A 27914-nucleotide genomic window follows, 5' to 3' on the forward strand; every position below is an offset into this window, starting at 1 on the left:
AAGGCGCAGCGTGATAAGAATACATTCTTCTTTATTAAATGAAGAACACTAAACAAACTAACAAAACAAACGTGAAGCTATATAACACGAGTGCTGACATGCAACTACACATACATACCAACCCACAAACTATCCAAGGAATATGGCTACCTAAATATTGTCCCCAATCAGAAAAAACGATAAACAGCTGCCTCTGATTGAGAACCAATCTATATATAAACATAAACGCCTAGACTAGAAAAAAACCCATAAACATACAAAAAAACCTAGACAATACAAAAACTACACAAATACACAAACCACCCTTGTCACACCCTGACCTAACCAAATAATAAAGAAAACAAAGGTCAGGGCAAATGTGTGGACTCCCAGACGCAAACCTAAACCTATATGGGAGGGTCTGGGTGGGCATCTAACCTTGGTGGCGGCTTTGGTTCTGGACACGGCCCCCCTTCTTTACACTGAGTCCGCTCTTCTAGTACTGAGTCGTGGATCGTTGCCGGAGGCTCTGGACTGCGGATCCTCGCCGTAGGCCCCGTGCTGGGGACCCTTGCTGCGTGGATCATTGCCGGATGTTCTGGACTGGGGACCGTCGCTGGAGACCGGCGCTGGAGACCCCGTGCTGGGGACCATCGCTGGAGACCCCGGGCTGGGGACCGTCGCTGGAGACCCCGGGCTGGGGTCCGTTATTGGAGGTTCCAGACTGTGGCCCGTCGTTGGAGGTTCCGGACTGTGGCCCGTCATTGGAGGTTCCGGTCTGTGAACTGTCACCAGAAACTCTGGACTGGGTACTGTCGCCGGACGCTCTGGACTGGGTACTGTCGCCGGACGCTCTGTACTGGCGAGGCACACTGTAGGCCTGGTGCGTGGTGCCGGAACTGGTGGTACCGGGCTGGGGACACGCACCTCAGGGCAAGTGCGAGGAGCAGGAACAGGGCGTACTGGACCCTGGAGGTGCACTGGAGGCCTGGTGCGTGGTGCCGGAACTGGTGGTACCGGGCTGAGGACACGCACCTTAGGGCAAGTGCGGGGAGGAGGAACAGGACGTACTGGAGTCTGGAGCCGCACTGGAAGCCTGGTGCATGGTGCATGGTGTCGGCACTGGTGGTACTGGGCTGGTGACACACACCTCAGGGCGAGTGTGGGGAGGAGGAACAGGACATACTGGACTGTGGAGGCGTACTGGAGGTCTGGAGTGTAGAGCTGACAGAACCCGTCCTGGCTGGATGTTAATTTTCGCACGGCGCTGGCACAGGACGTACTGGGCTGTGTAGACTCACCGGAGACACAGTACGCAAAGCCGGCGCAGGATATCCTGGTCCAAGGAGGTACACTGGAGACCAGGAGCGCTGAGCCGGCACCCTCCTTCCTGGCTGGATGCCCATTCTAGCCCGGCCAATGCGAGGAGCTGGAATAGAGCGCACCGGGCTAGAATAGCTCACTGGAGACACCGTGCGCTCCACCGCATAACACGGTGCCTGACCAGTAACACGCTCCCCACAGTAAGCATGAGGAGTTGGCTCAGGTTTCCGACCTGACTCATGCAATCTCCTCGTGTGTCCCCCCACAAAAAAATCTTGGGGCTGCCTCTCGGGCTTCCTGCCAGCCATGTACCCTCATATCGACGCCGTTCCTCTTGTGCTATCTCCACCTGCTTCCATGGCAGGGTCTTGTCCCCTGCCATTACCTCCTCCCAGGTCCAGGATGTCCTCCACTCCTCTTTCTCCCTGGTCCAAGATGTCCACTCCTTTTTAGCACGCTGCTTGGTCCTATTTTGGTGGGTTGTTCTGTCACGTTCGTCATAACGAGGAGACCAAGGCGCAGCATGATAAGAATACATTATTCTTTATTAAACGAAGAGCACTAAACAAAATAACATAACAAACGTGAAGCTATATAACATGAGTGCTGACATGCACATAGACATACCAACCCACAAACTATCCAAGGAATATGGCTTCCTAAATATGGTCCCCAATCAGACAACGATAAACAGCTGCCTCTGTTTGAGAACCAATCGAGGCAACCATAGAGTTATAAACAGAGAGCCACATGAGATCCACATCAATTTACAGAAATACTCATAATAAACATTGCTAAAAGATACAAGTGTTATGCATGGAATTTTAGATCCACTTCTCCTTAATGCAACCGCTGTGTCAGATTTAAAAAAAAGCTTTACCGAAAAAGCACACCATGCAATAATCTGAGTACAGCGCTCAGAGACCAAAACAAGCCATATAGATACCCACAGTGTTGTGGAGTCAAAAAAGTCAGAAATAGCATTATAAATATTCACTTACCTTTGGTGATCTTCATCAGAATGCACTCCCAGGAATCCCAGTTCCACAATAAATGTTTGATTTGTTCGATAAAATCCTTTATGTCCAAATACCTCCTATTTGTTTGCGCGTTTAGCCCAGTAATCCAAATTCATGAGGTACGAGCAGACGAAAAGTCAAAAAGTTCCGTTACAGTCCATAGAAACATGTCAAACGATGTATAGAATCCATCTTTAGGATGTTTTTATCATAAATCTTCAATAATGTTTCAACCGGAGAATTCCTTTGTCTGTAGAAATGCAATGGAACGCAAGCTAACTCTCACATAAACGCGCGTGGTCAGCTCATGACACTCTGGCAGACCTCTGACTCATTCAGCTCCCATTCCCCCCTCCTTCACAGTAGAATCATCAAACAAGGTTCTAAAGACTTGTGACATCTAGTGGAAGCCTTAGGATGTGCAATCTGGCCCCATAGACACAGCATACTGGATAGGCAATCACTTAGATGAATCTACAAACCTCAGATTTCCCACTTCCTGGTTGGATTTGTATCCAATACTAATAATAATATGGCACCTTATTCATCCAAGCTACTCAATACTACCCCCGTCACCAAGAAGTTAAGACATGGATTTCATGTTGTAATGTTAGCAAGGTACCTAAAAGTAGTTTGAAGAAATGTTTCCATTTGATTAGCTAAACAAAACTTATTTAAACTGTGAAATTGTTGCGGAAATCAGCCTTGTTTGCATAGCGATGATGAAAAGAACATACTTTAGGGTGTAATGATCTCAAATTTTAATCATTTAATCATTATATCATTAATTTTAATCATCATCACACCGTTGATATAGCAACGGACTATATTCGTTTATAGAATCTCATTGTGACGCAGGGGGCGCCCGGCCCGCCAAAAGGAGTCGCTACAGCACGATGAGCCAAGTAAAACCCACCTGGCCAAACCCTCACCTAACCCAGATGACGCTGGGCCAATTGTGCACCGCCCTATGGGAATCCTGATCACGGATGTTTTTGATACAGCACGGGATCGAACCCGGGTCTCTAATGATGCCTCTAGCACAGTGATGCAGTGCCTTAGACCGCTGCGCCACTAGGGAGGCCCTTATAAAAACATTTCATTCAATTCTCCTTATATGACTGAAGACATAAGCAACATATTTTTTAATACAACAAATTAGTAGCCTACTCTGCTGACACTGACAAACAGATCAGTAAAAACACTCTTCTCTTGAATGCAACCATCTAATCTAGGCCTACGAAAATGGGAGACACAAATTTTACAATATGACGTCCATCTTGCCTGGAGGAGGGAATTGTTGTCCCCCCCAAAACAACTTTCCAGTGATTTTCAAATCAAATTTTATTGGTCACATACATATGGTTAGCAGATATTAATGTGAGTGTAGTGAAATGCTTTTGGGACCTGAAGCGAGGCGACCATCTCTGTCGGCGCTATCATCTGATCCAATGATAAAGACAGTGAATATGCGCACACTTACCGGGTATATGATGCTCTCTGCTGGTGCCAATAACATAGGTTACTGTTCACTCAATTGGGAGATGATAATTTTGATAACTAGAAACAGATTAGATTATTTTCTTTGTCATCTCTTTTTAGCAATAACCATTTGCTTTTTTGAAGTATTGTGATGGGCCTAGGCTTATTTAATAGGTAGGAATCATTCGTTTTTACTCACCGAAGCAACAACACAATGTGGTCAAAGACTTAGTCATTTAGTTGTAGCAAGCAGCCAGTGTTAGTTTTAATTTCAGACCCAACATTCATTACGACTCATTTGTGGCCTAAAAACGAGAAGCTAGTTTGTCAGGATGAAGCGATTGGATTGGAGTAAGGGAACCGCAGGCACTACTGTATGCGGTGCTCATTTAACCCCAGAGGATTTCGATGGCTATAACCAGCGGAAGGCATGATTCGGAATGCGACTGAAACCAGGAGCTTTGCCGAGTGTGAAGGTGAAGCCTGCAACCTCTGTTTCCTACCGGTAACTTTACCTCTCGAGTGTCAGCAGTGATCGAGATAAGCCGGGTAAATTGAACTAGCTATGTATTTTGTATTGAACTAGTTATGTATTTTGTCCCTATAATAACTTTCATTATTATAGGGACTGTGTCCACAAAGTGGAATGTTGACAGATTAAAAAAAAGACCCATGATGAAAGTGTTGTACCAGTATTGGCATAACATATATTAATAAAAAGGTAACAACGTGTTTGAATTATTCTTGAACTTGAAGCCTGTGTAGAGCATGTTCTCCTCATTTGAGACTCTATTTCTTGTTCCATTGCACACGCTGGAATTGGCACTGCCCCAGATAGCCCCAATTCCAGGTGATAAACTGCCTGTAGGCAACGGTTCTGAACTTTCTAAAAAGTGCACTACTAGTGGTAGGGGGAGTGGTGGAACATTATTTGAGTTCATTATTGAATTAGATTAGTGGGGATTCTATTTCTATATTGACATCCAGGCAGACCGTGGAGAAGCCAGAATGTTGCGTCATACAGCCCACTCCTTTCTCTGTCATCGTGGACATTGTCTGAAAGTTTTCCTGACAGCGCAGGCCCGATGGTTATCGGCATGGGAATATCCTTGCTGCACGAGCACCTACAACACGCTATTTTTATGTGGTTCAGCCGTAGTTATGAAGGAGGTGACATTATAGGGTGTATTCTCAGAAGCAAAGTAGCTAGCAATATTAACAATCAACATTGCCAACATGTGGAGCCACATCCTACATTACAAGTTAAGCACCAGTGCACTCTCAGAAACGGGAAAGTGATCCCATTTTAACCATTTATTTCTGGAGGAAGTTTCCTCTGCAGTCAAATGCTAGCTGGCAAGTCTAGTTAGCTGGCTAAAATAGCTAGCTAGGATTCTTACATCGGAAGTGCTGCTCTCACTAGCTCTTGCTTTGTTTGATAGTTAACTCAGCCTACAGTCCTTACCATGATGGGCCCCAGATGTCAATATGTAAGTCTCTGCTCTCTCTTAGCTTTTTTTTATCTGCCGGAGGGTTTCGTTTTAGTTATGTTTTATGGGTTACTGCCTGTGCTTGCTGATCTTCCCTTGTTGTAACGTTAGCTGGCTAGGCCAGCTAGCTGGCTAAAATATCTAACGTTAACTGGCTGGCTAGGTAGCTGGCTAAGATAACGTTAATTGCATATAACATTCTTTGATAACTGGTTAGATGTGGTTATGTATTTCAAAAACTTTGGTTTACTTTAATGTAGCTGTAAACTAGTTGTTGATAGCAACTGGCTGACTCATCAAATGCTAACGTAATGTTAGCAGGCTGGTAGGGCTAATGTTAGCTAGCTAGTAGGACTACCGTTAGCTAGCTAGTAGGACTACTGTTAACAGGCTAGTTGACTAGCATCTTTGCAAGCTGATTTGTAACTATATATTCATAAAGTAAGTTAGCTGAACATTTAATTGAAATCAGTAGTCATGAGTGCAAACTATTTGGTTTAATATTAAGTTATACATTTTAATTTATTTATGTTGGAGTTTACAACATAGGGAATAGGCTGGCTTGCCGGGACCTCCATACTAAGTCACACCCCGCAAATATTTTTTCTGGAATGACTTTGGCATTCTTCAGAAGTTTTATGCAATATCTAGAAAAATAGAAAAGTGAGGTATAACTTTGCATTGGGACTTTTGATGCGTATTATAATGCAAATCCATATGTTACATATGGTTAAGTTTATGCTATCTATTCTTACACTGCTTTTCACTGACCACTGCAAGTCAACAATCAACTTTTTGGTAGGCTATTTGCCAAATGCGCTGCCCAAATGACATGCTTAAAACAATTCACAGCTCATTAGCTCAAAAAATGTAATGATAATTTGTGGCCAAATCATGCCCTCTGGTGTAGTATTTTGAATGATTTTATTTATTTCTGTAATTTAATTTACTTTAGGGGAAGCTTATCTTCCCCTAGCCTAATGGACGTGCCGCCTATGCCAACATCAATGTGTAACCGGTGCATAAAACAGCTGGCCACGAAGCTTACAAGGTCAACTTCAAATGCCAACATCAAATTCAAAAAAATCGGCGCACTACCTAAACGGCTGAAAATAAAAGCAAACTGTCTAGCACTGTATGCTGAGAGAAAGGCTGTGCAGGCTGGCAGCTTCTCTCGTGAGAGATGCTCTGCATGGTCCTAAAGCCAGCCTACCAATATGCTAAACAGCCATTGCATTTTAATCAGGATTGGAATAATTTTAGTAAACTTTTTTGTAGCCTACTTTTACATTTTTGGTCTTGAGCTGTGGAACTTAATTAAAAAGGGGTCTGAAATTAGAGCAGCATCTCCATTAGTTACAGCAGGGCCTGACAAAAGTCTGTGCTGCTTCTCAGAAGAGAACCGGTGAATCAGCCAAAGTTTCAAGCCTCCATTTAATGAAGGGAGAATGAAATGACTCACTTAATGTATTGCTTAGCAAAGGACATCGAGGAGGGAAGAAGGAAAGGTGAGAGAGTGAGAGTCAGGGAGCAAAGTAGAGAGAGAGAGAGACGAAGGGAGAAAAGGAGGGAGTGGGAGAGAGAGAAAGGGAGGAAGGGAAAAAAGGAGAGGAGGGTAAGGTTTGATTTAGAGTGGTCAGTCTCTCTGGGAAACGAAGGAAGGCGTCCGACTATGTCTTGGCTCTGTTTCCACACTCTGGGTCAGTGCTGTTGACGGCACATTGCTGCTGTCGAGAGAGGGTGTACACACACACACACACACACACACACACACACACACACACACACACACACACACACACACACACACACACACACACACACACACACACACACACACACACACACACACACACACACACACACACACACGTACACACTGGGTCTTTGAGTGTGTGAGCTGCTCTTCAGGGAGGATAGAGAGGGCAGGAACTCCAGAATGAGTCCCACTGACAGCCAGAGAGGATAGATGGGAGAGGAATCCTCATCTATGCTGAGCCTTCTGCATATCTTACTGCTCCACACAAATGACTATATAGCCCCACAGATAATCTAGACCAGGGATGGGTAACTCCAGTCCTCTAGGGCCTGTTTGGTGTCACACTGACCGTGTCTAAACTTAACTTAATGAAGCTTTTGTATTCTGATAATGGAGTTCTGATCATGGAATTCCGAACACGTCATGTGTCTACATTTACATTTAAATGTGTCCACCATGTCCACATTGTGTCTGTTCCCACGCTATATTCAAATGCCGTATGCTACAAACTGTGGAATAGCCAAAATATTATAATAACACAACAACAACTGATGGCTGTAGCTAACTACTTTAGCTAGGTAGCCAGCTAGCCTCTGTAGCTAGCCAGCAAGCTAGCAAGCAGCGCTAAAGAGATTGCAAATGAGTTAGCATAACTCTAGCCAAACAAAACATCCCTCAACGTTATAATGAAAAGGTGCCTCTCGGTCCCAAAACACAACTTTTCTGTAGACCTGTGGGAGGAGTGCTGATGATGTTGCCCACTGTGTACGTCAAGTGTAGACACGACCACTTTTTCCCCAGCCCCAGCCAACATATTCTGACTCCAATCAACTAATCATGATTTTAAGTTTAAGAAGGCAATTAGTTTAATCAGCTATGTTTGCTAGGGATGGGGGAAAAGTGTGACACCACTCCAGCTCCCGAGGACTTGAGTTGCCCATCACTGATCTAGACCTCTGTGTGAGTCAAGCATCTGGTACAACACTAGGCTAGCTAGCTATCACTCCTTCCCACAGCACTACTCCCTAAGGCCCTACAGTACAGCCACACTGCTGAAAGCTTATATTAAAGCCACTGAGCTATTTACACAGACCTACTATCTGCCAACCCAGTCTCCCTGTGGGGAAGCCAGACATTACACATAAGAAGGATATGGGTAAGCAGTGGTGTGTTAGTTGTCTGTTAGTGCTGGACTCATTTGGTAGAGCATGGCGCTTGCAACACCAGAATTGTGGGTTTGATTTCCACAGGGGACTGGTATGGAAAAGATGTATGCACTCACTACTGTAAGTCGCTCTGGAAAAACATTCTAAAATGTCATACAAAAGCCTGCACACCGTGCAGTTTTCCATGACCAGTGTTATATGTAGATGATGATCCCTGATGTAGGCTTGCTATATCCTCAGAGAGCAGCAGTAGCATCACATTAAGACTTTAACACCCAGCAGCATCCCTCCCACTTCAGAGAACAGGACAGGACATTAATGGAGTAGAGGTTGTTTAATTTGACAGGCGCCTGGATCCCATCTCATTACTGTCAATCACATAGACACAGGTAAACACCAGGCAGCAGGATAATTGAAGAGCCAAATAAATTAGATGCTGAGAGTGAATCACTGAAACACAATGCCTCTGCTTGTCTTTCTCTTCTCTGTCTCTCTGTCTGTCTTTCTCTCTGTTCTCTCTACCCGTCTTTCTGTCTAGCACTCTCTCTCTTTCTGTATTTGTCTGTACCCCTCTCTCCCTCTCTTTTCTATCGCTCTCTAACAAGGCTGTAATGCTGTTTAAATGAAACCTCTGTAGTTAATTTGAGACAAAAGGATTTAATGGAGAACTGTAGATGATGTGGCGTGGGAGACACAAGGGCTGGAGGAGCAGTCACCACCATGCCTATACTCACACCCATACCCATACATATCCATGTGCACCATATCCATACCCACACTCAAACCCATACCAATGCCCTATACCCAGACCTATACCCTGTATGCCGGCACATACAGTAAAGAGGGAGCTAGGCAAAGGGCATATTTACATTTGCAGGCGCTATACAACCAGTAGTTGACCCCTATGATTCTATCAGTTCAGTCATTCAGTATGAGTACAAACAAGCTAATACCACAATGTTCAACATGAACAAATTACAATATTTATTAGGACTATATTGTACTTACTGGAATAATTACACAGTAATAAGGACACTGTAATGTAAAAATGTAACAAGGCCTGATTTAACAATTTTCACATATAACCTGTTCTCCTGCCAACAACAGCAGCTGCTGTTATCCCCCAGCAGCGTTACGCGCTCTGGGCAGCGATCCTCGGCTCTCAAGCAGTTTGCACCTTTACGGGAACCTCTTAAGTAACAACGTCTAAAAATAACAAACAATGACTGATAGCAAGCCATGTGGTGTGGTGGGTGTATGGGAGAATTGAACATATTTGAAAAAAACTAAAGATGAAAACTTTCTCCTGAGGAGACGTGATGTTCCACAGGAATCTCTTTTGAGATAGAAATCTAACTTCACATGCACTTACAGGACTTTGTAAGCTAGGACCAGGAGCGAACGATAACCTTATAACCTTTGTATGTACTGTTAAAACAGTGATGACATAGCCTACTTTTACCAAACAGCCAACATTATCATGCAGTGTAGGAATCAACAGGACATAGAAAAAGTAAATGGTCATAAGACAAGAAACACAGGATGGTGGTGAATATTGAGTTCAGAGGCTACATTTTAAGACGGACAAAGAAAAAGAGAGAAACTTCCAAAAGCAGTTTCTATTATTAAGTATGTCCACCCCACTGCCTCACTTCAAAGATCACCATCCCTGATCACCGTCCGACCATCTGCACTACAGCCCTACTACACTCTCACACGAGAACATGAAAAAGCGGCACCATAGACTTTACAAAAGCCTAAAAACCTGAGTAATAAATTCTGTCTGTTCCAGTGTTGCTTATCTATGCCGATTTAGTCCTGCAAGGCGAATCATTTGTTGATTTGTCACACTTTCTGGTGGTGAGGTCAAATTGTACTGGAGGCGGTAGAAGGGCCACCCAGGGGAGGGTAGTGCGTTTTATCCACGGTTTACATCAAGGGATTTTGGTACTTTCCCTATAAGTTAGCTATGCACAGTACTGACATGGGTTGCCGCCGTTGGCTCTGGGTTCCTATTTGTCGCACTCCTCTGATATTTGCCTCTCCAAAGGCCACGAAACAACATGTTTTGTTGCCCATGATTTGTCTTTTTTATCAGAGTTATTGATCTCACAATAAGCTAGACTCAAGTAACTTCCATGACAGTCTTGTGGTGCTGAAAAGCGGCAGCCGCGGAGAAGCGGCAGCCGCGGAGAAATCAATCGGGAGGTGGCCAGCACGTGGTGCTGAAATTAGGCTAAGTATTCATTTTCATTTGAATTAACTAACAAGAGGGCTTTGTGTTGGAGCCTATTTCTTCCTATTTAAGAAACAAGAGGTAGGCCTACGTGTTTGACATACTACATTATAGGCCATCCATAGATTTGTCAGCCAGTTCCTCCAGTAGTGTCACCACTACTTAAATACCTCTGTGCTGTGAAGGGCTTGGTGTGTTAAGCTAATACCAGTGTTTGAATTGAGGGGGTAGGCCTACGTGAGTGTATGCCATAGCCTAATTTTTGCTAGTTTAAGATTATGAAGAAACTAAAATGGATTCTGAATATAGAAAGTGATCTATAACGACGATGCCTTGGGCTAAAAACAAGGCACAAGAAAGACACGCCTCTGATGCATATGGGGGTTAATGGTCTTTGGTTAATCTCTATGACATTCAGAGGCTGAGCTAAGAAGAAAAATGAAAAACTTTGGAAGTAGGCCTACAGATGTCGGATCTGAACCATATCACTCTTTTGTTGCGGAGAATTTTCCTGGTGCATCAGGAAATTCAAATGAGCCCCGTGAGTCCCTGAAAAAGAGCAGTTCTCTTTCTCTCCATGTGGGGGATAATAAAACAATAGCTCAACCAAAATTAGTTTCCATTCATTCAAATTGTCTGATAAATTGCCACAGTGGATTTGCCATGGTAAACAATGAAATACTTTATTTCTATTGTACGGAATGCTTGTAAAAATGGCCTTAGTCTGTTCAAAAATGACTCCAGTTCCAGTGGCATGCATTGAAATGTGTGGCTTTCTTGTGGCTTTCTTTTGCAAAATATATTTGAAGAAACAGGCTTATTTCCAAATAACTGACATTAAGGTGTGGGACGCTCACTGTACAGGGCCCGGTTTCCCAAAAGCATGTTGAGGCTAAGTTAATCGTTAGTTCATCGAACCTTTGTAGGAGCATCTTTAAATCTCAGAGCTGTTTCCCAAAACCCTCATTAACGTTGCACTTAAATAAGCTTGTAATATAATGCCTGCCTCAGACCACTCGTCGAACAGCTAAGTGCGTTGTTCTTTGCCCTCCCGCATCACTTTATACACAGAAGATCTCCGCTAAACATAGAATCACATGGCTTATCCATATATCTGTGACTGCCGATAACTTGTCTTTGCAATTGACACAACAAGCGATGTATAAAAAGATGCTTCAAAAAAAAACCGAGATGACTGCAATAAAATATAAACAGTAGGCTATAGGACTATTTCAATCATATTGAAATGCCTTTCATGTTCAATCAATTGAGTTCTATTTTGATACTTGTAGGGTACTATCTGTAATTTGTCCCAATATCTTTTATGATGTGTAGCCGAACATGTGCGCAATGATGTGCCAAATCAGTGATTGAATACATTTTATTGAGTAAGCATTAGAATAATCCACCTCAATATTTGCAGCCGTAGGTGATGATATCTCCCTAGGAGCTGATCCGTCGTCAGTATAGTGAAATAATGAACATTTTAAGGAAAGATTTGAATGGAGAAAGCTGATCTGATAGCAGCGCTCCCCTTTTTTTCGTTCCATCAGTATCCAAAAGACGCACTTAGCGACGCTCCAAAGACGCACTTAGCGACAGTTCTCTCTGCGTGGCGTTTTGGGAAAAGCATGTTACATCTTTGGCTGTTGTAGGAAAGGTGCAACTAGAAGCACAACTAGAAGCTACACTCGCATTAACATCTGCTAACCATGTGTATGTGACAAATAAAATGTGATTTAATTTGAACGGATCTCAGGGTGTATGATTATACGAATCCACAGTTTTGAAGTCACAGCGTAAATTGTTTGCCTCGCAGCGGAATCGGGGGATCTGACCTATGCGGAGAATAGGATCAGCATCTACCCAGATCTGAGTGCCGAACTGCTGAAACAGAGGGCGACCTACAACAAGGTGAGATCCCAGCCACGCAAGCTAAACCTGAGATGCGGCTTCATCCACCAGGCAAAACGAATCTTGACCTTCCATAATGGTTCTGGGTGGGGAATGACCAATGGGTGGGTTTCCCTGTGGGTCCTGCTTGTTGTTTTGGTTGCAATAGGCCTCTTGTTATTTGATTATATTCCAATAGGATACATTCTGAAGGCTACTCGTTAGCCTATCCCCCCCACCTACCAGTTGGCTGGATGTCCTTTGGGTGGTGGACCATTCTTGTTCAAAGTAGAGGTCGACCGATTAATCGGAATGGCCGATTAATTAGGGCCGATTTCAAGTTTTCATAACAATTGGAAATCAATATTTTTGGGCGCCGAGTTTGCCAATTTAAAAAAAAAATGTTTTTACCTTTATTTAACTAGGCAAGTCAGTTAAGAACACATTCTTATTTTCAATGACGGCCTAGGAACAGTGGGTTAACTGCCTTGTTCAGGGGCAGAATTACAGATTTATTTACCTTGTCAGCTCGGGGATTTGATCTTGCAACCTTTCGGTCGTCCTTTCGCCTGTCGCCCTTTATGTTCTAGCCCCAACACATATCTAGCTAGATTTACCCCATGGCCTACATGCCAATGGGGCATTATGTGGCAGGTTCGACAACGGGACAACAGTAGCTGAGGTGAGGTAGGTGACTAGTTTGTTTAGATGAAGGGGACAACTAACCCGTATTCTCCTCATAGCAGCCACAATCTCCACTCTGCTGTTCGGCCGAGCCACGTCCAGACTGCCGATGTACTGGTTAGGAACAAAACAGAAAGCAACGACAGAAATGTTACCATATTTATTTGACCATTGTGATATATTATACTGTGGCATAATTTTTGGGGGTATATAATTATTACAAGATAATATCACACTATTACAAAATAATTAAAGAAACTATAATGAAATAATCAGCCTTTATTATGCTTAAACGTTAAGCTTGGCTTCCTCTCATGCACAGGTTGACATTATGTCCGGTTTGCTTGAGTTAATCGACTTTTATTTTCACCTCGGTTTGAGGCATTGGGAGATACAGTGTTAGTGTAATGAGCAATATAGATGGTGTTGTCATTAGTTTACATCCATTGCGAAGAATACTGAGTTCTCTAAGACTCTACTAATGGAAAAAACTACTGAACCTCCTTGATATAGCTTTATTTCTTCTTGATCAACTGGGCCGACATGGGAAGCTTCATGAACACAAACAAATACATGTTAAATGCATCCAAGAACGATATGTGGTGACCTAAAACACAGTCAAGCATTTACTTCATATTCTAGACCCGATGGAGTGCGCCTTTTGGTGGAAGTATCTGGGAACGAGATTAGCTAGCATGCTGCCTAACCTTCACAACCAAGGGGACATAGAGGAACAGCTTAGGTAAGTGTCCTTTTTGTCTTGTAATTTTACATTGGGAGGTGCATTGAAACAATTAGCTAGCATTATATTACCTCTAGCACAGTCAACTAGCTAGCTAGCAAGCTAAATGAATGATGCATTGAAATTAGCTACTCTCGAGGGATTACTATGGTAGCTAGCTATGGCTACTCTCAAGAACAAGCAAGCTTGTATCTGAGAAGCATGTCCAACTGATTGAGCGTTCTACTCAACGCATTCTCAATGAGCGCTGATTTAATCAAAAGTGCATTACAGTGGCTTGGATATACAAAGATTGCAAAAGGAGGCAAATCATTTGTAGGAAAAGCTTTTGTCATAATTTTGATTCTGCCAGATTGACTTTAGATTCAGTAAAACGTTAGCTAAGATTGAGTGGAGACCACCGGAATTTCGCTAGCTAACATTACCATTGCTAGCTATTTTTGACTAAATTTGCTAGCTAATGACAACATCACCATCCATTTGACGACATGATAATGATGGCATAGTTGTTTCCTATTAAACTTTTGCCTACTTTTGCAATGCCATCATACACTGCTCAAAAAAATAAAGGGAACACTTAACTTCTTCGAGATAGGGGGCGCTCTTTTAATTTTTTGATAAAAAACGTTCCTGTTTTAAACAAGATATTTTGTCACGAAAAGATGCTCGACTATGCATGTAATTGACAGCTTTGGAAAGAAAAAGCTCTGACGTTTCCAAAACTGCAAAGATATTATCTGTGAGTGCCCCAGAACTAATGCTACAGGCGAAACCAAGATGAAGTTTCATACAGGAAATGCCCCAGATTCTGAAGGCGCTGTGTCTCCTTATATGGCTGTGAATACGCCAGGAATGAGCCTGCCCTTTCTGTCCTTTCTCCAAGGTGTCTGCAGCATTGTGACGTATTTGTAGGCATATCATTGGAAGATTGACCATAAGAGACTACATTTACCAGGTGTCCGCCCGGTGTCCTGTGTCGAAATTATTGCATAATCTCTATGTCCATGCGCATTCCATTTCTTCAGAAGAGAAAGTCAACTGCCACGAAGGATTTATCATCGATAGATATGTGAAAAACACCTTGAGGATTGATTCTAAACATTGTTTGCCATGTTTCTGTCGATATTATGGAGTTAATTTGGAAAAAAGTTCGCGTTTTAATGATTTTTTCTAAAAAAAAATTCTACCCAAACGTGATGAAGAAAACGGAGCGATTTGTCAACACAAAAACTGAACATTTGCTATCTAACTGAGAGTCTCCTCATTGAAAACATCTGAAGTTCTTCAAAGGTAAATTATTTTATTTGAATGCTTTTCTGGTTTTTGTGAAAATGTTGCATGCTGAATGCCAGGGATAATCCTATGCTAGACTATCAATACTGTTACACAAATGCTTGTTTAGCTATGGTTCAAAAGCATATTTTGAAAATCTGAGATGACAGTGTTGTTAACAAAAGGCTAAGCTTGAGAGCAAATAGATTTATTTCATTTCATTTGCGATTTTCATGAATAGTTAACGTTGCGTTATGCTAATGAGCTTGCAGATAGATTTACACAATCCTGGATACAGGTTTTTTTAGTAGCTAAACGTGACGCAGAAAACGGAGCGATTTGTCCTGAACAAATAATCTTTCAGGAAAAACTGAACATTTGCTATCTAACTGAGAGTCTCCTCATTGAAAACATCCGAAGTTCTTCAAAGGTAAATGATTTTATTTGAATGCTTTTCTGGTTTTTGTGAAAATGTTGCCTGCTGAATGCTAACGCTAAATGCTACGCTAGCTATCAATACTGTTACACAAATGCTTGTTTTGCTATGGTTGAGAAGCATATTTTGAAAATCTGAGATGACAGTGTTCTTAACAAAAGGCTAAGCTTGAGAGCTAGCATATTGATTTAATTTCATTTGCGATTTTCATGAATAGTTAACGTTGCGTTATGGTAATGGGCTTGAGTCTGTAGTCACGATCCCGGATCCGGGATGGCTCGACGCAAGAAGTTAAACAACACAATGTAACTCCAAGTCAATCACACTTCTGTGAAATCAAACTGTCCACTTAGGAAGTAACACTGATTGACAATAAATTTCACATGCTGTTGTGCAAATGGAATAGACAACAGGTGGAAATTATAGGCAATTAGCAAGACACCCCCAATAAAGGAGTGGTTCTGCAGGTGGTGACCAGACCACTTCTCAGTTCCTATGCTTCCTGGCTGATGTTTTGGTCACTTTTGAATGCTGGCGGTGCTTTCACTCTAGTAGTAGCATGAGACGGAGTCTACAACCCACACAAGTGGCTCAGGTAGTGCAGCTCATCCAGGATGGCACATCAATGCGAGCTGTGGCAAGAAGGTTTGCTGTGTCTGTCAGCGTAGTGTCCAGAGCATGGAGGCGCTACCAGGAGACAGGCCAGTACATCAGGAGACATGGAGGAGGCCGTAGGAGGGCAACAACCCAGCAGCAGGACCGCTACCTCCGCCTTTGTGCAAGGAGGAGTAGGTGGAGCACTGCCAGAGTCCTGCAAAATTACCTCCAGCAGGCCACAAATGTGCATGTGTCTGCTCAAACGGTCAGAAACAGACTCCATGAGGGTGGTATGAGGGCCTGACGTCAACAGGTGGGGGTTGTGCTCACAGCCCAACACCGTGCAGGACGTTTGGCATTTGCCAGAGAACACCAAGATTGGCAAATTCGCCACTGGCGCCCTGTGCTCTTCACAGATGAAAGCAGGTTCACACTGAGCACATGTGACAGACGTGACAGAGTCTGGAGACGCTGTGGAGAACGTTCTGCTGCCTGCAACATCCTCCAGCATGACTGGTTTGGCGGTGGGTCAGTCATGGTGTGGGGTGGCATTTCTTTGGGGGGCCGCACAGCCCTCCATGTGCTCGCCAGAGGTAGCCTGACTGCCATTAGGTACCGAGATGAGATCCTCAGACCCCTTGTGAGACCATATGCTGGTGCGGTTGGCCCTGGGTTCCTCCTAATGCAAGACAATGCTAGACCTCATGTGGCTGGAGTGTGTCAGCAGTTCCTGCAAGAGGAAGGCATTGATGCTATGGACTGGCCCACACATTCCCCAGACCTGAATCCAATTGAGCACATTTGGGACATCATGTCTTGCTCCATCCACCAACACCACGTTGCACCATAGACTGTCCAGGAGTTGGCAGATGCTTTAGTCCAGGTCTGGGAGGAGATCCCTCAGGAGACCATCCGCCACCTCATCAGGAGCATGCCCAGGCATTGTAGGGAGGTCATACAGGCACGTGGAGGCCACACAAACTACTGAGCCTCATTTTGACATGTTTTAAGGACATTACATCAAAGTTGGATCAGCCTGCAGTGTGGTTTTCCACTTTAATTTTGAGTGTGACTCCAAATCCAGACCTCCATGGGTTGATAAATTTGATTTCCATTGATAATTTTTGTGTGATTTTGTTGTCAGCACATTCAACTATGTAAAGCAAAAAGTATTTAATAAGAATATTTCATTCATTCAGATCTAGGATGTGTTATTTTAGTGTTCCCTTAATGTTTTTGAGCAGTGTATTTCCAGGCAACAAAAAAGTAATTGGCCCCCATCACAGGAGGTTGGTGGCACCTTAATTGGTGAGGACGGGCTCTGGGACTCCAAGACAGACAGACTGGCTGGCAGGCAGATAGACAGACAGACAGACAAAGACACACCCAGGGCTTATGGTAATGGCTGGAGCAGAATTGGTGGAATGGTATCAAATACATCAAACACATAGTTTCCCTGTGTTTTCTCCGTTCCAGCCATTACTATGAGCTGTCCTCCTCTTAGCAGCCTCCATTGGCCTGTTGTCCTTCACCACTCGGTGCAGTCTGCTGACCATTACTGAGGCCAGGAAGATGTCTGCCAGCCAAAGTAGGAGCCAAGTTCATTGCCATGCAGTTACAATCCCCTTTGCTTCCACCCACTTCACATTCTTCTTCAGGTGCTGATATTACTTTCTAAATTAAATGTTATTATGGTCAGATTACTTACAATAGTGAACGATTATATCAGCTCAAGGGACAGTACCAGAGAGGGGGGCTCTTGCCTGATTAGAAGTTTACAGAAGTTATTTTTTAATACATTATTTTCTATATTAGTTTAGGGTTCATCAAATCCCAACCTGACAGTGTGCCTTTCAACTATTCTATTTTGTTTTCCAACCCTCAGGAAACCATGAGAAGGGTAATGGGCCACCTGACCAAAAACCATTGCTGTGTGTGGTGAGCAGCAGCTCCTCTAGGTGCTTCAGCAGACCTACTGTCTTTTAGATCCTGCTGAAACGGTCCACTATCAGCCAGGTGAGGATGCTCTCCCATGGAAAGGATGAGCTGTTGTGGCAACAAAATGGCTGAAAGTTGCCTGAGTCGTGCCTCGTTTTCTGAAAAGTTTAAATTTACTCCTGAAGATCTTAGTGCATTAAACTGACAACTACAGACAAGACTGTTTAAGGCACAGCATGTTTTCCTGTCATCGAGAATCTGAAATATATTAAAGTAGCAAAGGGGGGGGGGGGGGGGGATAATTGTTATGCATGCTCAAGTTTTCTGTTTTTTGCCTTTTGTTACACAATAAAACATATTTTGCATCCTCAAAGTGGTAGGCATGTTGTGTAAATCAAATTATACAAACCCCCCAAAAATACATTTTAATTCCAGGTTGTAAGGCAACAAAATAGGAAAAATGCCAAGGGGGTGAATACTTTCGCAAGCGACAATAGCTCTAATCCACAATATGGCTGAGATTGAAAAGCCATAAAACATACAGTACCAGTCAAAAGTTTGACACACCTACCCGTTCAAGGGTTTTTTGTTATTTTTACTATTTTATACATTGTAGAATAATAGTGAAGACATCAACACTATGAAATAACACATGGAATCATGTGTAGCCAAAAGTGTTAAACAAATTAAAATATATTTTATATTTGAGCTTCTTTGAAGCAGCCACCCTTTGCCTTGATGACAGCTTTGCACACTCTTGGCATTCTCTCAACCAGCTTCACCTGGAATGCTTATTCCCACACATGCTGAGTACTTGGTGGCTGCTTTTCCTTCACTCTGCGGTCCAACTCATCCCAAACCATCTCAATTGGGTTGAGGTCGGGTGATTGTGGTGGCCAGGTCATCTGATGTAGCACTCAATCACTCTCCTTCTTGGTCAAATTGCCCTTACACAGCCTCACAGACAGTTTCACCAGCAAAACACCCCCACACCTCCTCCATCCTTCACGGTGGGAACCACACATACGGAGAGCATCCGTTCACCTACTCTGTCTCACAAAGACACGGTGGTTGGAACCAAAAACCTCAAATTTGGACTCCTCAGACCAAAGGACAGATTTCCACCGATCTAATGTCCATTGCTCATGTTACTTGGCCCAAGCAAGTAGCCTTGGTATCCTTTAGCAGTGGTTTCTTTGCAGCATTTCGACCATGAAGGCTTGATTTCACGCAGTCTCCTCTGAACAGTTGATGTTGAGAAGTGTCTGTTACTTGAAGTCTGTGAAGCATTTATTTGGGCTGCAACTCTAATGCACTTGTCCTCTGCAGCAGAGGTAATTTTGGGTTTTCCTTTCCTGTGGCGGTCCTCATGTGAGCCAGTTTCATCATAGCTCTTGATGGTTTTGAATGTTTCAGATTGACTGACCTTCATGTCTTAAAGTAATGATGGACTGTCATTTCTCTTTGCTTATTTGAGCTGTTCTTGACATAACATAGACCTGATCATTTAAGAAATAGGGCTATCTTCTGTATACCACCTCGTTACAACACAACTGATTGGCTCAAACACATTAAGAAGGAAATAAATTCAACAAATTAACTTTCAAACAAGGCTCACCTGTTAATTGAAATGCATTCCAGGTGACTACCTCATGAAAGCTGGTTGAGAGAAGGCCAAGAGTGTGCAAAGCTGTCATCAAGGCAAAGGGTGGTTGCATGTGTGTTATTTCATAGTTTTGATGTCTTCACTATTATTCTACAATGTAGAAAGTAATAAAAATAAAGAAAAACCCTAGAATAGGTTTGTGTCCAAACTTTTGACTGTTACTGTACGTTTTTGGCTATGGTCAATAATATCAAAGGCTGGACTGAAATCTACCAGTACAGATCACACAATCTTCTAATTATCAATTTATTTTAACCAATTATCAGTCATTTGTGTCAGTGCAGTACATATTGAGTGCCCTTCTCTATGAGCATGCTGAAAGTCTGTTGTTTTCAGTTTGCTAAGAGCTGGCAGCAAGCTGATTGGTCTGCTGTTAGAACCAGAAAAGGCTGCTTTTCCACTCTTGGGTAGTGGAGTGACTTTGGCTTCCCTCCAAGCCTGAGGACAAACTCCTTCCTCTAGACTCAGATTAAAGATATGACAGATAGAAGTGGCCAAAGAGTCAGCTTCCATCCTCAGTAGCCTTCCATCTAAGTTGTCAATGCCAGGAGGTTTGTCATTATTGATCGATAACACAAATTTGACCAAATTCAAATTTCCAATGCATTTCCTTCATTACCATTTTTTTTAATGCATGAATACGATGGCTCAGTTTGTTGTTAGCATTTCCTGCTTAAGTTTGCCCACTTTGCCAATTAAGTAATCATTAAAACAATTGGTAACATTAGGGCCTCCCGACTGGTGCATCGGTGCTAGAAGCGTCACTATATACCCGGGTTTGACCTTTCGGGAACCTTGATTCTCCTAGATATAGCCACTATATTGTGATCACTGCGTCCAATGGGTACGGATACAGCTTTAGAACAGAGTTCTACAGTATTAGTAAAAATGTGATTAATACATGTGGATGATCTTATTCCTGTAGTATTTGTAACCGCCCTGGTAAGTTAGTTAATAACCTGAACCAGAAAACAGGCACTGGTAAGTTGGTTAGGACATATATTTTGTGCATGACACAAGTAATTTTTCCAACAATTGTTTACAGACAGATTATCTAATTTATAATTCACTGTATCACAATTCCAGTGGGTCAGGAGTTTACATACACTAAGTTGACTGTGCCTTTAAACAGCATGGAAAAGTCCAGAAAATGATGTCATGACATTAGAAGCTTCTGATAGGCTAATTGACTTAATTTGAGTCAATTGGAGGTGTACCTGTGGGTGTATTTCAAGGCCTACCTTCAAACTCAGTGCCTCTTTGCTTGACATCATGGGAAAATCAAAAGAAATCAGCCAAGACCACAGAAAAAAAAATTGTAGATATCCACAAGTTTGGTTCATCCTTGGAAGCAATTTCAAACGCCTGAAGGTACCACGTTCATCTGTACAAACAATAGTACGCAAGTATAAACACCAAAAAGTGCAAATCAATCCCAGAACAACAGCAAAGGACCTTGTGAAGATGCTAGAGGAAACAGGTACAAAAATATCGATATCCACAGTAAAACGAGTCCTATATCGACATAACCTGAAAGGCCGCTGAGCAAGGAAGTACCCACTGCTCAAAAACCGCCATAAAAAAGCCAGACTATGGTTTGCAACTGCACATGGGGACAAAGATCGTGCTTTTTGGAGAAATGTCCTCTGGACTGATGAAACAAAAATATAACTATTTGCCATAATGACCATCGTTATGTTTGGAGGAATAAAGGGGAGGCTGGCAAGCCGAAGAACACCATCCCAACCGTGAAGCACGGGGGTAGCAGCATCATGCTGTGGGGGTGCTCTGCTGCAGGAGCGACTAGTGCACTTCACAAAATAGATGGCATCATGTGGATGGAAAATGATGTGGATATATTGAAGCAACATCTCAAGACATCAGTCAGGAAGCTAAAGCTTGGTCACAAATGGGTCTTCCAAATGGACAATGACCCCAAGCATACGTCCAAAGATGTGGCAAAATGGCTTAAGGACAACAAAGTCAAGGTATTGGAGTGGCCATCACAAAGCCCTGACCTCAATCCCATAGAAAATTTGTGGGCAGAACTGAAAAAGCGTGTGCGTGCAAGGAGGCCTATAAACCTGACTCAGTTACACCAGCTCTGTCAGGAGAAATGGGACAAAATTCACCCAACTTTTTTGTGGGAAGCTTGTGGAAGGCTCCCCGAAATGTTTGACCCAAGTTAAACAATTTAAAGGCAATGCTACCAAATACTAATTGAGTGTATGTAAACTTCTGACCCACTTGGAATGTGATGAAATAAATAAAATGCTGAAATAAATCTTTCTCTCTACTATCATTAAGGCATTTCACATTCTAAAAATAAAAGTGGTGATCCTAACTGACCTAAAACAGGGATTAAATGTCAGGAATTGTGAAAAACTGAGTTTAAATGTATTTGGCTAAGATGTATGTTAAAAACCGACTTCGACTGTACACTATCAAGCATTTCACACACATTATTTTAGATACTGACTGTTAGCGCTTGGTGGCTTATAGCAACACCCCAAAATAATAGGCTTTAGATGAGGCAGGTGAATCTGCAGCCATATTTCTTCAATAACACTTCTCTAAGCATTACTGGGATTTGACTATTAATATATACAGCAACACCTCCCCCATAAGCATTCCTGTCTCTTCTATATATGGTATATCCTTGTATTGCTACTATTGTATCAAAGGAACTAGCTAAGTGAATCTCAGAAATGCTAATATATTAATGTTATCTGACGTTAGCAAGTTACTGATTTCATGATTCTTGTTTCTAAGGATTCATATATTAACATGGGCTATGTTTAGCTCTTTCCTGGGAAGCTTCTCAGACATAATATGGAAAATAACAAACAAAGCAAGAGAAAACAAAAACACATTTAGCAGTCTATTAAACACTGTTTCCCATGCTTGTTCAATGAACCATAAACAATTAATGAAAATGCAACTGTGGAACGGTCGTTAAGACACGAACAGCTTACAGACGGTAGGCAATTAAGGTCACAGTCGTGAAAACTTAGGACCCTAAAAGAGGCCTTTCTACTGACTCTGAAAAACACCAAAAGAAAGATGCCCATGGTCTCTGCTCATCTGCGTGAACGTGCCTTAGGCATGCTGCAAGGAGGCATGAGGACTGCAGATGTGGCCAGGGCAATAAATTGCAATGTCCGTACTGTGAGACTCCTAAGACAGCGCTACAGGGAGACAGGACGGACAGCTGATCGTCCTCGAAGTGGCAGACCATGTGTAAAAACACATGCACAGGATTGGTCGATCCGAACATCACACCTGTGGGACAGGCACAGGATGGCAACAACAACTACCTGAGTTACACCAGGAACGCACAATCCCGCCATCAGTTCTTAGACTGTCCACAATAGGCTGAGAGAGGCTGGACTGAGGGCTTGTAGACCTGTTGTAGTAAGGCAGGTCGTCACCAGACATCACCGGCAACAACGTCGCCTATGGGCACAAACCCACCGTTGTTGGACCAGACAGGACTGGCAAAAAGTGCTCTTCACTGACGAGTCGCGGTTTTGTCTCACCAGGGGTGATGGTCGGATTCGTGTTTGTCGTCGAGGGAATGAGCGTTACACCAAGGCCTGTACTCTGGAGCGGGATCGATTTGGAGGTGGAGGTTCCTTCATGGTCTGGGGCGGTGTGTCACAGCATCATCGGACTGAGCTTGTCGTCATTGCAGGCAATCTCAAAGCTGTGCGTTACAGGTAAGACATCCTCCTCCCTCATGTGGTACCCTTCCTGCACGCTCGTCCTGACATGACCCTCCAGCATTTCAATGCCACCAGCCATACTGCTCATTCTGTGCAAGATTTTCTGCAAGACAGGAATGTAAGTGTTCTGCCATGGCCAGCAAAGAGCCCGGATCTTAATCCCATTGATCACGTCTGGGACCTGTTGGATCGGAGAGTGAGGGCTAGGGCCATTCCCCCCAGAAATGTCAGGGAACTTGCAGGTGCCCTGGTGGAAGAGTAGGGTAACATCTCACAGCACGAACTGGCAAATCTGGTGCAGTCAATGAGGATGGGATGCACTGCAGTACTTAATGCAGCTGGTGGCCACACCAGATGACCACACTGTTACTTTTGATTTTGACCCCCTTTGTTCAGGGACACATTATTAAATTTCTGTTAGTCACATGTCTGTGGAACTTGTTCAGTGTATGTCTCAGTTGTTGAATCTTGTTATGCTCATACATATATTTACACAATAAGTTTGCTGAAAATACACACAGTTGACAGTGAGAGGACTTTTTTTTTTTTTGCTGAGTTTAGTATTCATTATGAGGTTACCTTCAGCAAATTCTTAGTCTGGATTGTTTTCTTGTGTCAAAGTAGACCCTGTACATGAATGAAATATGATTAGTACGGTCAATTCGTATGTACTGTAGATACCCTGTACATATTGGTCTTGACGAGAAGGAAAATAAACTGGTCGGGGGTGGTTCTCTTTCTGCAGTGTTCAACCAATCCAGCAAATGTGGAGAAGTTAAGATGAAGTGTCGCCTTGCTAACATTCAAAACCAGATGTCGAGTCACAGGCTGTCTTTCCATTTCCCCTGAAACCCTGATCATCAGGTTTTTGGAGACTCGGGAGAGGCTAGATGAAGGCTAACGACTGTTTCATCTAAATAACATTATAGTGGCCTGGAAATATGAGGACATTGTTAAAGTAAACAAATGTTTAGTAGGAAACAACTTTGCCGTCATTTTCTTGTCGTCAAACGGATGGCAATGTTGTCATTAGTTAGCAAAGTTTGTCAAAACGATGTAGCAATGCTAACATTAGCGATCTAAAGTCCGGTGGTCTCCCCTCAATCTTAGCTAGATAGCTAGCTAACATTATACTACATCTAACATCAATCTGGTGACAAAAATTATGATAAAAGCTTTTCCTACTAAGTGTTTACCTCCTTTTGCAATGTACTTGTATTTCCAGCCACTGTAATGCACTTTTGATTAAATCATCGCTCATTAACAATGCATTGAGTAAAATGCTCGATCAGTCAGACATGCTTCTCAGATAGTGGCTTGCTTGTTCTTGAGAATAGCCATAGCTAGCTACCATAGTGATCCCCTCGAGAGAAGCTAATTTCAGTGCATTATTTATTTAGCTTGTTAGCTAGCTGGCTGTTCTAGAAATTATAAAATCAGATGCTAGCTAATTGTTTCAATGCACCTTCCAAATGTGAAATTACAAGACAAAAAGGACACTTCCCAGATAACAAATGTTGGTTCTGGGAATGTTCCCTGAAGGTTGTGCGTTCCAATAATGTTGCACCAATGTTTCCCAAAGGTTGAAATGGGCGGTTTTCTTCATGCTCTTTGAACATTCTCTTTTGGTTGTATAAAGGTAGCGGGGAACGATCTCTGAAGGTTACAAAGTTGGGAACATTCTCTGAAGGTAACAAAGTTGGAAACACACACAGGATAACACAATTATGATTTATGTTATCAATTTCTTTTATAAAATGGGGTCGGAGAAATCTGCAATCAGATTAGCACACACACTGGCTGGCACAATTAAATATGAACAATTAGTTCTTATATTTATTCTCAGTAAAACCAATTACCCCACTGAAGACATTTTTTTAAGTACAGTATACTCAGTCATAACTAACTGACTTCATATGGGCAAATACAACTCAGAATCAAATGGAACATTTTAAGCTCTCCAAGACTTAAAAATAAGTGATATTGGCACATGATGGAGGGAATGTTGGAACATCAATAACGAAGGATCGGACATTTTTTCAATTTTCGCCTAAAATGACATACCCAAATCTAACTGCCTGTAGCTCAGGACCTGAAGCAAGGATATTTGGCATTTTTTGGTATTTTATTAGGATCCCCATTTGCTGTTGCAAAAGCAGCAGCTACTCTTCCTGGGGTCCACACAAAACATAATACAGAATGACATAATACAGAACATCAATAGACAAGAACAGCACAAGGACTGAACTACATAAAGAAATGTTAAAGGCACACGTAGCCTACATATCAATGCACACACACAAACTATTTAGGTCAACTAGAGGCGTTGTGCCATGAGGTGTTGCTTTCTCTGCTTTTTGAATCCAGGTTTGCTCTTTATTTGAGCAATATGAGATGGAAGGAAGTTCCATGCAATAAGGGCTCTATATAATACTGTACGCTTTCTTGAATTTGTTCTTGGGGACTGCATATTCTTAATACCATTTGAAAGAAAACACTTTGAAGTTTGTGGAAATGTGAAATTAAATGTAGGAGAATAACACATTAGATCTGGTAAGATAATACAAACAAAAAAAACATGCATTTTCTATACACACAGTAGTGTGTTTGCAAAGTTTCAGATTGATCCAGTGAAGCATTGCAAGTATGCCCAAATGTGCCGAATTGGTAAATTGATACATTTTCAAATACATAACTATAGAGAACATACAAAAATGATATGATAATGCAAAATCTAAAGTTTATACACTCCCAGGAATTTCATACATGATGGATCATTAGCCTATGCACTAACTTTCACACATCTAGTTGGCCAGGTGGGGTGGGTGTGGAGCCAGAGACAGCAGGGGTTCAAACTGTAGAACCCAGTTCCAACATTTGAATATAAAAATAGATTTTATCAAACAAAACTATGCTACATTTTATCTCTGTGACCCTCAGGATGACAAATCAGAGCAAGACTACTGAATATAAGTACATTATTTACCTTCAGAGGGGAATGCATCAAACCAGTTCCGTGATAAAAGTTTTGTTGTTGTTGCACTCTCCTCAAACAATAGCATGCTATTTTTTCACTGTAATAGTTACTGTAAATTGGACAGCGCAGTTTGATTAACAAGAATTTATGCTTTCTGCCCATATAAGACATGTCTATGTCCTGGAAAGTTTGCTGTTTTCTTACAATGTCATGCTAATTACATTATCATACATTATCTCAACCTCCCAGTATAGGTACACCAATAACAAAAATGTACACTTAATCCAGTATAAACTAATGTATAGAATGTATTATACAAAGAGAAAAATCACATACGTCAGCACAACGGCAGAGTCATGTCTTAAGCGTAAAACTAACAATAATCCATGCCTTCTGCGGATGCTATGAAGTCCAAATGTTAGGGGCAGAGATAGAAAGTTGTCTGTCAGAAGTATCACAATGTAAATTCATTTTAATCCATCTGTCTGCATATTTCAAGACATGGCATTTAAGTGAGCAGTGAGATACCCGATGGGTTGAATGATGCTTTTCATCAATCATCTTGAAAAAAAATGCACACTTAACTGGAAATCAACTAATCCTCCATCACTAACACAATGGAAAAGTCCAATACTATGCGTTGGTGACAGAGTAAAACAAAATGGTACAGTTTGAGGCCATGTTGCGGAGAGTGATGCAGGAGAGATGGGGTGTGAGCAGGTGGGTCTGGCCAGGTGTTATGTCATTGATGTTTGTGTGCGTCTGTATGCTGTTGTTGGTATATGCATGTTTTGTATTGTTTGAAAAAAGTAATAAAATCTTACAAAATAAAATATATTAACAGTTAACACATTTATAATTTTTGCTAACAATTCAGACATCTGTAATCTGATTGGCACACACACACACGGATTACACAATTGTCTTGTCTGACCACCGTCTATGGTACAGGGGAGTCAAGGGCTCACTCCTCCACAACCTCCTCTTCAACCCTCTCTGCAATCTGTAAAACAAAGAGTTCTTAAATAGTTAAATACTATTATTGGGGTTCTTAAGGATATTGTGTCCTTCCTAAAAGTTCAGCATTGTGCTTTTGTAGTTCATAGGTATTTTAACTTAAGTATAAAACATGTTTTTTTTTTATCTGTGCTTTGACCAGAAAAAGTCTGAAATCATATGCATTAGCTGAGTTTTAAATCCAAACCAGAATGGAAAAATAAAACATGACTCAATCCAATGCTTTAATGGGGGGGGGGGGGGGGTGCACACTTAGGGAGGTAGAGCAGGGTTTCAGGACCCAAAGTGTGACCTGGTTATGTCAGAGGTGGGTCACAAGTTAATACATTTCTAATCACATATAATACTATTTATTCCTAATTTTGGTTGTTGGAGGACAGTTCATTCCTAATTTGGGCCTCGAGCTGAGCCCGAGGTAGAGAATCGGGACATAACACAAATCATGTCACATACACACACAAAGGTGATGAGAGAAATAATGATGTATTGGCCAGAAAGCAAGCAGACTGGGAG

General features: G+C 42.3%; 1 protein-coding gene across 1 annotated transcript in view; it reads right to left on the reverse strand.

Annotated features, from left to right (window-relative positions):
• Window positions 1-27914, reverse strand: part of LOC139407969 (dystrophin-like protein 1) — a 257732-nt gene that overhangs the window by 214222 nt on the left and 15596 nt on the right. The window contains exon 2 of the mRNA XM_071151829.1: window positions 13074-13145. Within this exon, the coding sequence (XP_071007930.1) occupies window positions 13074-13145 (72 nt within the window). The remainder of the gene's footprint in view (window positions 1-13073; window positions 13146-27914) is intronic.

Source organism: Oncorhynchus clarkii, chromosome 4 (genome assembly GCF_045791955.1).
Source record: "Oncorhynchus clarkii lewisi isolate Uvic-CL-2024 chromosome 4, UVic_Ocla_1.0, whole genome shotgun sequence".
Taxonomy (NCBI): Eukaryota; Metazoa; Chordata; class Actinopteri; order Salmoniformes; family Salmonidae; genus Oncorhynchus; species Oncorhynchus clarkii.